Raw genomic sequence first — 11509 nt, forward strand, 5'->3', positions numbered from 1 at the left:
AGTCGTGTTCCACTCTGTGTATGTATAGGCCGTGTTTGGTTTAACCACAGCGAGTCGCTCAGTCTCGGGCGTGGAAAGTTTGAGAAGTCTGAAACGTGGCCATGGGATAGTGGGGGCTGAGGCTCGGGGCATGAATCGAGAAATCCTCACCCTGTAGGTGGATTTAAACCCAACAGAAGACTGCGTGGATGGGGAAGTCAAGGGGTCCCCAGGCTGAGGCCTCGGGCACTGGCGTATTTTGAGGTGCGGGAGGGGGAGCAGCTAGTAAACCGAGAAGGAACTCCTGGCAGAATACGAGGGAAACTGGTCTAGCCCCAGGATCTGAAAGCCCACAAGGGGACAGCGTTTCAGGGACGCAAGGGTAACTCTGACCTCCTGCTAACATGCTGACATCTCTCCTGTTTGCTTCCTGACCAGGGGTGCCCTCTCTTCAGCTAGAAACATGACACTCTCCAGAGACTTGAAACTGCTTCTATGGAAGAATTTCATCTTGAAGGTAGGTCCAGTTTCCTGTGGGGAAATGTGAGTGCTTGGGAGGAATGAAGCCCTGGTGGCACAGTGGTTAAAGTGCTCAGCTGCACCCCGACCCGTTGGTGGTCCAATCTATCAGCTGCTTGCTGGGAGAAAGATGTGGCAGTTGATTTCCCCAAGGATTATCAGCTGGGAAACCCTATAATACAAAGCAACGCAATGCAGTGCTGTGGAGTTGGGTGCAACTCATAGCGACCCCTCCTTGGGTTTCTGAGGCAGTATCTCTATGGAAGTAGATTGCCCAGTCTTCCTTCTGAGTTTGAACCGCCAGCCTTCTGGTTAGCAGTCAAATGCCTCAGAAACTACGCCACCAGAGCTCACTGGAACCCTGTAGTGCAGTTCCACTCGTCCTCCAGGGGCACTGTGAGACAGGATGTATACGTTACATTGGTTTCCAACATTGGGGTAAAGAAAAAATAGGACCTTAGCTTGTGAATGGGAGCTTTTCTGCCAACCAGCCATTGTTAGCCGCAACTGTTCAAGGTGACGCCACCGTTCCTGACGGCTCCCCACTGGTGTTAACAGAAAAGCTAAAAGGAGGTGTTTGCAATGAATTTTCTTTCTGTTTCCATCTTTTTCATGCATCGTGCAGGGAGCCTGGGCAGATGTGAGGGGTTCTTCCCCGAGGAGACCTCACCACATGGATCGTTTCACTCGCATTCTGTCGCCTAACATCTCGCTTTTGTTTCTCACTGTAGAAGCGGAAGCCTCTGGTTACACTTCTCGAAATCTTGATGCCGTTACTGTTTTCGACAGTGGTAATGTATCTTCGTTACAATAGTTTGCCAATAAAAAGACCCCCTTCTCACTACCATGCGATTGACATCAGCGCCCTGCCTGGGTTCTTCTATCGTTACCCTCTGAAAAGTAAGTTCCAGCTTGTGTACATCCCTTCCAGAAGTGAGACTTTGAAGAAAATCACTGAACGGATGGGGCAAAGCTTCGATGTTGATTTTGAAGGTCAGCTGTAAAGATGGGGCAGGGGTGGGGCTGGGGGGCGGGGCAGGGGCCTGGTTTTGAATGTTTTTTCTGAGTGGTTCCCAGAGTGATTGCACATCCTGGGTCTTCAGGTCCTAAAGAGGCGATAAAGTAAACCAGGTCCTTCCTCGGGGCCCAGCACGTTCCGTGGGGCTGGCCCTGCTTCCGTCTCCCGTCATACCCAGCTTCACTGTTCCCTGTCCTCACATGCTCTGGTCTCCTTGGTCACCTTCCAGTTTCTAGAACTGGTACAGCTATTTCCTGCCCCAGGGCCTTTGCACCAACGGCTCCGGACAGAATGGTCCTTCCCATGGGTTGCTCCTTCTAATCCTTCAGGTTTCAGCTGCAGTGGGACCCAGGCAGGCAGCTGCATTGGTTTCAGGTTTCTCACTCCTGCCTGGTTCTTTCCCATGGCACGTTTGCTACCGTCATCATGTTTGTACATGTTTAACACACGTTCCTTGGCTTCTGCTTGTCATCTGCCTTTCCCCACTCGAGTCCACCTCCCCAGGGCAGAGAGCTGGGACTGTTAGAGTGCCTGGCACATAGCAGGTACCCAGTAAATATGAAGTGAATGAATGAATACAATTTGGTAGATAAATTTTCCCAAACGTGGAGTCCATGAGGGGAATTGTTTCAACATGACTATATTATAAAGATAGACGATTGTAAAATGTTTAATAGAACAGAAGGGTTCAGGGTGAAAAGCCAGTGTCCTTTGCCAGCTCAGGTACCACTCCTGGGGCAGTTCTGACCGAAAGGCCCTCAGTGGTAAGATGTTTGCAAAGTGTGCTTCACACTTGCCTAGTAGCCTCAAGCACTCTTCCAGCTCGGTTACTTTATAAACACGAGATTACGAGATTAAAGGGAGAACAAGTGGCACAGTGGTTAAGCACTTGGCTGCTGATCAAAAGATTGGTGGTATCAGCTGCTCTGGGGGAAAACGATGTGGCAGTCTGCTTCCTTAAAGATTACAGGCTTGGAAACCCCCTGGGAGAGTTCTGCTCTGCCCTGGAGGGTTGCTGTGGGTCAGAATTGACTTGACCAAAAAAAAAAAAAAAGAATTGACTTGACAGCAACAGGTGTTAGGAAATTAAAAAAAAAAAAATGAGACATCCTCTGCAAGGAAATGATACGCAAACCCACACCCACTGCCATGGAGTGGATTCTGACTCACAGCGCCCTTAGAGGACAGAGTGGAACTGCCCCACAGGGTCTCCAAGGCTGTCAGTCTTCAGGGAAGCAAAGCCCAAACCACACCCACTGCCTGGAGTCCATTCCGACCCACAGTGCCCCTAGAGGACAGAGTGGAACTGCCCACAGGGTCTCCCAGGCTGTCAATCACATGGAAGCAAAGCCCAAACCACACCCACTGCCAGCAAGTTGATTATAGCTCACAGCATCCCTACAGGACAGAGTGGAACTGCCCCACACGGTGTCCAAGGCTGTCAGTCTTCACAGAAGCAGACTGCCTCATCTTTCTCCCATGCAGCGGTTGGTGGGTTTGAACCTCTGACCTTTTGGTTAGCAGCCCAGTGCTTTACCCACTGTGCCACCAGAGCTTCTTCAGAAGATGGTAGTTGGTTGAGATGGGGATGATCACACAGGGCCATGTAAGATGGAAGGGGGTGGGGTTCAGGAATTGGGGGCTGTCTAGGCAGGGAGAGAAGCAGGTGGCAGGCCCAGAGGACCTGAACCCGGTCAGATGAGACTGAAGCAGGCTGTGTTGGGAGTGGGTGGAGGTGAGGTTTGAAGTGTCGGTGGGAGCCTCCCAGTTGAAGCATTTGGGCTGCTTCTGTAGGCAACAGGCAGCCCCTGGTGGGGTCCAAGAAGCGAAGCTGTGGGGTACAATTTATTTCAAAAGAGTTTCTTTGGCTGTTCTGAGATGGGATTGGAGGGGGGAGTATCTGGAGAAATTCGGGAGCCAGGTGACGGCTTGAGCTGTGGCATGGAGGCCGGTAGATGCCGGGATAACTGCAGCGCTCCCTCAGAAGCCCTCCTGCCCCATGTGGCCCTTCGTCAGTCATTCGCCTCTTGCTTTCCCTGTGCACGCACGATGCCCTCCAGGCTGACAAAGGGGACTTACCTTCAGAGAAGCTTCAGTCGCCTTCATTTTTCAAGAAAACATTTCCTTTTCCATCTTCCCTTTAAGGTCCTACCCAGGCAGATTCCCTCCCATTAGTGTCTTGAAACTTTATTGCCATCTTATTACTTCCCAAGGAGCTCTGGTGGTGCAAGAGTTAAGGCATTTGGCTGCTAACCAAAAGGTGGGTGGATCAACTCCATCAGTTGCTCCATGGGAGAACAGTGAGGCAATCCGCTTCCACACAGCCTTGGAGACCCTGTGGAGCAGTTCCATTCCGTCCTCTAGGGGCGCTGTGGGTCAGAATGGACTCCACGGCAGTGGGTGTGGTTTGGGCTTTGCTGCTGTGAAGATTGACAGCCTTGGAGACCCTGTGGGCAGTTCCACTCTGTCCTCTAGGGGCGCTGTGGGTCGGAATGGACTCCAGGCAGTGGGTGTGGTTTGAGCTTTGCTTCCGTGAAGATTGACAGCCTTGGAGACCCTGTGGGCAGTTCCACTCTGTCCTCTAGGGGTGGGATGAACTCGAAGGCGGTGTGTTTTTAATCTTACGGGAGCAGACCCCAGGAGCCACAGGGTGGGTTCAAACTGCCACGCTTGTGGTTAGCAGCTGAGCACTTAGTCATTGTGCCACCAGGGCTCCTTTGTCTGGTATTGGGTGTTCCTAAAGAGAACATGACTTCACTCATGGTCTCTGTTACTTCTTTTCTGCTGTTTACCATTAGTTATAGTTTCATGGCCTTGTGAGGCATAGAGGGAAAGAAGACAAAGTCAAAGGTCATTCAAGGTGAAATAGTGGACCATCTTCTCATAAAGCTGGGACTCCTGATACCTATACCTCAGTGTAGATAGAACTGGGAATAAACATTCCCACTCCCACCTCCAAGGGACTGCAAGGAATGTGGTCTTGGAACTGAGAGGAGCTGAGAAGGGGGAGCCCATCCCTGAGATATGGTACTCAAATTCATATCACCAGCTTGTCCCCCAAAAAAAGAGAAAGAAAACCCTTCAAACTGTGAACTGGGGCTCCAACTGGCAGGTACAACTGTAACCTCCATAGGAACCTGCCTTCATTCCATGTCTCAGAGAAACCCACCACAAACGTATCATAAAGTCAGTGAGCGGCACACAACCAAAACTAGTCAAATACAGGAAACAAGAGAAGGGTGACAGTATAGACAACAGACAGCAAAAATCGAACTGTGAACACTTCAGGTCACAGCATTAGTTGTTGTTGTTGTTAGGTGCCTTCAAGTTGTCTGCAACGCATAGTGACCCTACGCAGAATGGAACATTTCCCGGTCCTGTAACCAGCTTCACGATCCTTGCTCTACCTGAAACCATCATTGCAGCCACTGTGTCGGTCCATCTCATTGAGGGCCTTCCTCTTCATTGACCCTCGACTTTAACAAGCATGGTATCCTTCTGACAACAGGACCAAAATGGGTGAGACTAAGTCTGGCCATTCTCACTTCCAAGGAGCATTCCAGATGCACTTCCTCCAACAAATTTGTTAGTCCTTTTAGCAGACCATGGTATGCTTAGCATTCTTCTCCAACACCACAACTCAAAAGCATCAATTCTTCGTTCTTCCTTATTCATTGTCCAGCTCTTACATGCATAAGAGGCGATCAAAAATACAATGACTTGAGTTAGGCACACCTTAGTCGTCAAGGAGACATCTTTGCTCTTCATCAATTGAAATAGGTCTTTTGCAGCAGATTTGCCCAATGCAATATGTCATCTGATGTTTTGACTGCTGCTTCCATTACTGTTGACTGTAAAACTAAGTAATGTGAAATCCTTGACAACTTCAGTCTTTTCTCCATTTATTGTGGAGCTGTTTATTGGACATATTGTGAAGATTTTTGTTTTCTTTGTATTGAGGTGTAATTCACACTGGAGACTGTAGTCTTTAATCTTCATCAGTAAGTGGTTCAAAGCATCCTCACTTTCAGCAAGCAAAGTTGTGTCATCTATGTATCAGGGGTTGTTCATGACTCTTCCTCCAATCCTGATGCCACATTCTTCTTCATATAGTCCAGCTTCTTGGATTATTTGCTCAGCATACAAGATGAATAAGTATGGGGATAGGATACAGCCTTGACACACTCCCTTCTTGATTTTGAACCATGCAGTATCCCCTTGTTCTGTTCGAACAACAGTCTCCTGATCTATGTACAGGTTTCTCATGAGTACAATCAAGGGTTCTGGAATTCCCATTCTTCTCAATGTTATTCGTAATTTGTCATGATCCACACAATCAAATGCTTTTGCATAGTCAATAAAACACAAGTAAACATCTTTCTGGTATTCTTTGCCTTGAGCCAAGATCCATCTGACAACAGCTATGATATCGTTTGTTCCACATCCTCTTATGAATCCAGCTTGCATTTCTGGAAGGTCTGTCAGTATACTGCTGCAACCATTTTTGAATTATCTTTAGTAAGATTTTACTTGTGTGTGATATTAATTGTATTGTTCGCTAATTTCCACATTCTGTGGGATCACCTTTCTTTGGAATGGGTACAAACATGGATCTCTTCCAGTCAGTTGGCCAGGTAGCTGTCTTCCAAATCTCTTGGCATAGCTGAGTGAGTACTTCCAGCAGGGCATCTGTTTGTTGAAATATCTCAGTGGGTATTCCGTTAATTCCTGGAGCCTTGTTCTTCACCAATTCTTTTAGTGCAGCTTCAACTTCTTCCTTCAGTACCATTGGTTCTCGATCACATGCCACCTCCTGAAATGGACGAACATCGACCAATTCTTTTTTGTACAGTGACTCTGTGTATTACTTCCATCTTCTTTTGATGTTTCCTGCATCATTCAATATATTGCCCATGTTGTTGTTGTTGTTGTTATGTACCGTCGAGTTGGACCCGACTCATAGTGACCCCTCCTTGGGTTTCCGAGGTAGTATCACTACGGAAGTAGATTGCCCAGTCTTCCTTCTGATATTGTCCATAGAATCTTTAAATATTGCAACTCAAGGCTTAAATTATTTCCTCAGTTCTTTCAGCTTGAGAAATGCCAAGCATGTTCTTCCCTTTTGGTTTTCTAACTCTGATCTTTGCACGTTTCATCATAGTAATTGGCTTTGTCTTCTCGAGCTGTTCTTTGAAATCTTCTGTGCAGCGCTTTTGTCTTGTCATTTCTTCCATTTGCTTTAGCTACTCTTCGCTCAATGGCAAGTTTCAGAATCTCTTCTGCCATCCATTTTGGTCTTTTCTTCCTTTCTTGTCTTTTTAATGACCTCTTGCTTTCTTCATGTATGATGTTCTTGATGTCATCCTACAATTCCTCTGGTGTTCGGTAATTCATGTTAAGTGCATCAAATCTATTCTTTACATGGGCTCTAAATTCAGGAGGGACATTATCCAGGTCATATTTTAGCTCTCATGGATTTGTTTTAATTGTCTTCAACTTTAACTTGAATATGCATACGAGCAGTTGATGGTCTGTTCCACAGTCAGCTCCTGGCTTTGTTTTGGCCAAAGACATTGAACTCCATTTCCTCTTGACACAGATGTAGTCAATCTGTTTCCTGTGTATTCCATCTGGTGAAGTCCATCTGTATAGCCGTTGCTTATGTTGTTGAAAAAAAAGGTATTTGCAATGAATAAGTCGTTGGTCTTGCAAAATTGTATCATGCGATCTCCAGCGTCATTTCTATCACTAAGGCCATATTTTCCAACTACCGGTAACTCTTCTGTGTTTCCAACTTTTGCAGTCCAGTCACTGGTGATAATTAACACATCTTGATTGCATGTTCGGTCAATTTTAGATTGCAGAAGTTCAATTTCCTCATCTTTGGCTTTGGTGGTTGATACATAGATTTGAATAATAGTAGTATTAACTGGTCTTCCTTATAGGCATATGGATATTATCCTATTACTGACAGTGTTGTACTTCAGATCTTAAAACTGTCTTTGCAGTGGTGAATGCCACAGCATTCCTCTTCAATTTGTCAATTCCAGCATAGTAGATCATATGCTTGTCTGATTCAAAATGGTCAAAAACAGTCCATTTCAGCTCACTAATGCCTTAGATTTTGATCTTTATGCATTCTATTTCATTTTTTACAATTTCCCTTAGTTTTAATTCCAACTACAGCATTAATAGTCTCTCATTATAAAGCCACTATGTTTCCTTGAGGGAGCTCTGGTAGCGTAGTGCCTAAGGCACTTGGCTGCTAACCAGAAGGCTGGTGGTTCAAACCCACCAGCCACTCCTCAGAAGGAAGATGGGGCAATCTACTTCCGTGGTGATACTGCCTCGGAAACCCAAGGAGGGGTTGCTATGAGTCAGGTCCAACTCGATGGCACATAACAACAACAACAAATGTTTCCTTGAAGGAGCTCTGATGACATAGTGCCTAAGTAAGGCATTTGACTGCTAACCAGAAAGTTGGCAGTTCAAACCCACCAGCCACTCTGCAGAAGAAAGACTGGGAAATCTACTTCCATAAAGATTTGCTGCCTTAGAAACCCAAAGGGGGTCACTATGAGTTGGGATCGACTCAGTGGCAGTGAGTTTTTTGAGATGTTTACTTGGTTTAAAGAAATAATCTGAAAGTATCTATAGGTTGTATGCCAGTATAAAGAGTCACCAGCCATATGTGGAAGTTATCTAACAATATCATTAATATCATATACAAGTAAAGTTTTGCTGAAGATAATTCAAAAACAGTTGTAGTAGTGTATTGACAGGAAACCACCAGAAACTCAAGCCAGATTCAGAAGAGGATATGGAATGAGGGATATCATTGTTGATGTTGGATGGATCTTGGTGGAAAGCAGAGAATACCAGAAAGATATTTGCTGGTGTTTAGTGACTATGCAAAGCATTCAGCTGTGTGGATCATGATCAATTATGGATAACATTGGGAAGAATTGAAGAATGGAAGTTCCAGAACACTTAATTGTGCTCATGAGGAGCCTGTACATAGACCAGGAGGCTATTGTTCAAACAGAATGAGGGGATACTGTATGGCTTAAAATCAGGAAGGAAATGCATCAGGGTTGTATCCTTTCATTACACTTATTCAATTTGTATGCTGAGCAAATAATCCAAGCAGCTGCCCTACATGAAGAAGAACGCAGCGTCAGGACTGGAGGAAGACTCGCTAACAGCCTATGACAGCAGAGATGACACAACCTTGCTTACTGTAAGTGAAGATGACTGGAAGCAGTTACTGATGAAGGTCACAGACTCCAACCTGCAGTATGGATGACACCTCAACATAAAGGAAACAAAAATCCTTACGACTGGACCAATAAGCAACACTGTGATGAATGGAGAAAAGGTTGAAATTGTTAAGGATTTCATTTTACTTCATTCCTCAATCAAGGCCCAAGAAAGCAGCGGTCAAGAAATCAAACGATGTATTGCATTGGGCGGGAGCTCTGGTAGCACAGTGCCTAAGGCATTTGACTGGTAACCAGAGGGCTGGTGGTTCAAACCCCCAGCCACTCCTCGGAAGGCAGGTTGGGCAATCTACTTCTGTAGTGATACTGCCTTGGAAACCCAAGGAGGGGTCACTATGAGTCGGATCCAACTCGACAGGAGTGAGTTTGGTTTTTTTGGTATCACATTGGGAAAATCTCTTGCAAAAGACCTCTTTAAAGTATTGAAGAGCAAAGACATCACTTCAAAGGTTAGGGTGCTCCTGACCCAAGCATTGGTATTTTCCGTCACCTCCTATGTTTGTGATAGCTGAATAATAAGTAAGAAAGACTGAAGAATTGATCCCTTTGAATTGTGGTGGTGGAGAAGAATATTGAGAATGCCATGGACTGCAGAAGCATGAACAAAACTGTCGCGGAAGAAGTACGGCCCGAATGTTGTAGTACAGCCAGAACGCTCCTGAGAAGCCAGCATGACAGGACGGTTCATGTGCTTTGGACGTGCTATCAGGAGAGCCCAGTCTTTGGAGAAGGGGCTCGTCCTTGGTAAAGTAGAGGGTCAGCTAAAAGAGGAAGACCTCAACAGGATGCGTTGACACAGCGGCTGCAACAATGAGCTCAAACATGGCAACAGCTGTGAGGATGGTGCAGGACCAATGCAGTGTGCCTGGGGTTGCTGTGAGTCGGAACCAACTCAGTGGCACCTAACAACAACTACAAGAAGCAGATCTATAAGAGAGAGAGAGAGAGAGAGAACTTTTAGAAAGTTTTAGAAAGGAAAACTAAAATAACCAAAATTTAAAACAGAGCCAAAAAAGAGGTTCGGGGGGCAACACCAACAGAAAAAGACTGTGTGGGGGAGAGATTATGAGGCCTGGAAGACAAAATGAGAAAGGAGGACTAATAAATGTTTACTGTAGGTTCCGGGAGAAAAGAGAGAGCATGTGGCAGAGGCAGTATTTGAAGATAGACTAAGAATGTTTTGAAAGTGATGAAATTCATCCATTCACAGATTTGAGAAATAAAAACAATAACAAAAAAATCAACACCTAGATATGTAGGAGTAAAACTGCAAAACATCAAAAACAAAAAGAAGATCTCAAAAGCCAACTAAGAAGCAAAAGACCCAGAGTTAAACGGATAGCTGACTTTTCAAATTGTATGCAATATTGAATGCTAGAAGGAGTGGATGAATAACTTATACTACTGAACTCAATATTTACCCATCTAGAATTCTACTGTTGTTGTGATTTGGGTGAAAGTTTATAGAGCACATTCATTCTCCATACAGCAGTTCATAAACATTTTGTTTCATGACAAATAAAATAAATAACACCAAACTTACTGCCATGGAGTCGGATCTGACTCATAGTGACCCCTCCTTGGGTTTCCAAGGCATTATCACTATGGAAATAGATTGCCCAACCTCCCTCCGAGGAGTGGCTGGTGGGTTTGAACCACCAGCCTTCTGGTTAGCAGTCAAATGCCTTAGGCACTATGCCATCAGAGCTGTTTCATGACATTGACTGCAGTTCCCCACCATCTAGAATTTTATACCCAGGAAAACACATTTTAAGAATAGGAATGATACAAGCACATTGCAAACAAACAAGATTATTCACCGTCAGTAGACTCTACCAACCAAATAATCAACCAGACAAACCAACCCATTGTCCTGGAGTCAATTCCCACTCATAGCTCCCTACTCCAGAAAATTGTAACAAATGTGCTCCAGGCAGAGGAAAAGTGACCCCGACTCGACGGCAAACAACAACAACAATAAGAAATGAAGACAAAGACAATGGTGGTGGATGGATAAGTGTTGTGTTGTACCACAACAACAGGAGCTCTGGTGGCATAGTGCCTGAGGCTTCTGACTGCTAACTAGAAGGCTGGTAGTTCAAACCTACCAGCCACTCCTTGGAAGGAAGACTGTGCAATCTACTTCCATAGTGATACTGCCTCAGAAACTCATAGAGGGGTGGCAATGAGTCGAATCTGACTTGATGGCAGTGAGTTTGAGTTCATACAACAATGACCTATGGAGTTAAAAGAAGGCAGAATTCAGATACATACCCCCCACAGGATATATCCCACCACTCGTCTGTCAGTTTGTCGTACTGCAGTGGCTTGTGTGTTGTTTTGGGGCTGGAAGCTATGCCACCAACATTTCAAATACCATCAGGGTCACCGACGGTGGACAGGTTTCAGTGAAGCTTCCAGACTAAGACTCAGAAGAAGGAAGGGGCCGTCCACTGAATTGAAGTGAAATACTGTTTGATATATTAACTGGAAACTTTTTATGAATAGCCCTGAAACACTGTCCAATATAGGACCAGAAGATGAGCCCCTCAGGTCGGAAGACACTCAAAATATGACTGGGGAAGAACTGCCTCCTCAAAGTAGGAAAACAAACAAACTCACTGCCGTCAAGTGGTTTAGTCTCATAGCGACCCCTCCTTGGGTTTCCGAGGCAGTATCTCTACGGAAGTAGATTGCCCAACCTTCCTTCCGA

At 45.5% G+C, this 11509-nt stretch overlaps 1 protein-coding gene across 1 annotated transcript in view; it reads left to right on the forward strand.

Annotated features, from left to right (window-relative positions):
- The first annotated feature begins 442 nt into the window (after positions 1-442).
- LOC103196012 (ATP-binding cassette sub-family A member 17-like) overlaps positions 443-11509 on the forward strand; it is a 112373-nt gene continuing 101306 nt past the window's right edge. The window contains exons 1-2 of the mRNA XM_007939668.1: positions 443-496; positions 1230-1491. Of these exons, the coding sequence (XP_007937859.1) occupies positions 443-496; positions 1230-1491 (316 nt within the window). The remainder of the gene's footprint in view (positions 497-1229; positions 1492-11509) is intronic.

Source organism: Orycteropus afer, unplaced genomic scaffold, assembly GCF_000298275.1.
Source record: "Orycteropus afer afer isolate SDZICR_OR568_19922 unplaced genomic scaffold, OryAfe1.0 scaffold00061, whole genome shotgun sequence".
Lineage (NCBI taxonomy): Eukaryota > Metazoa > Chordata > Mammalia > Tubulidentata > Orycteropodidae > Orycteropus > Orycteropus afer.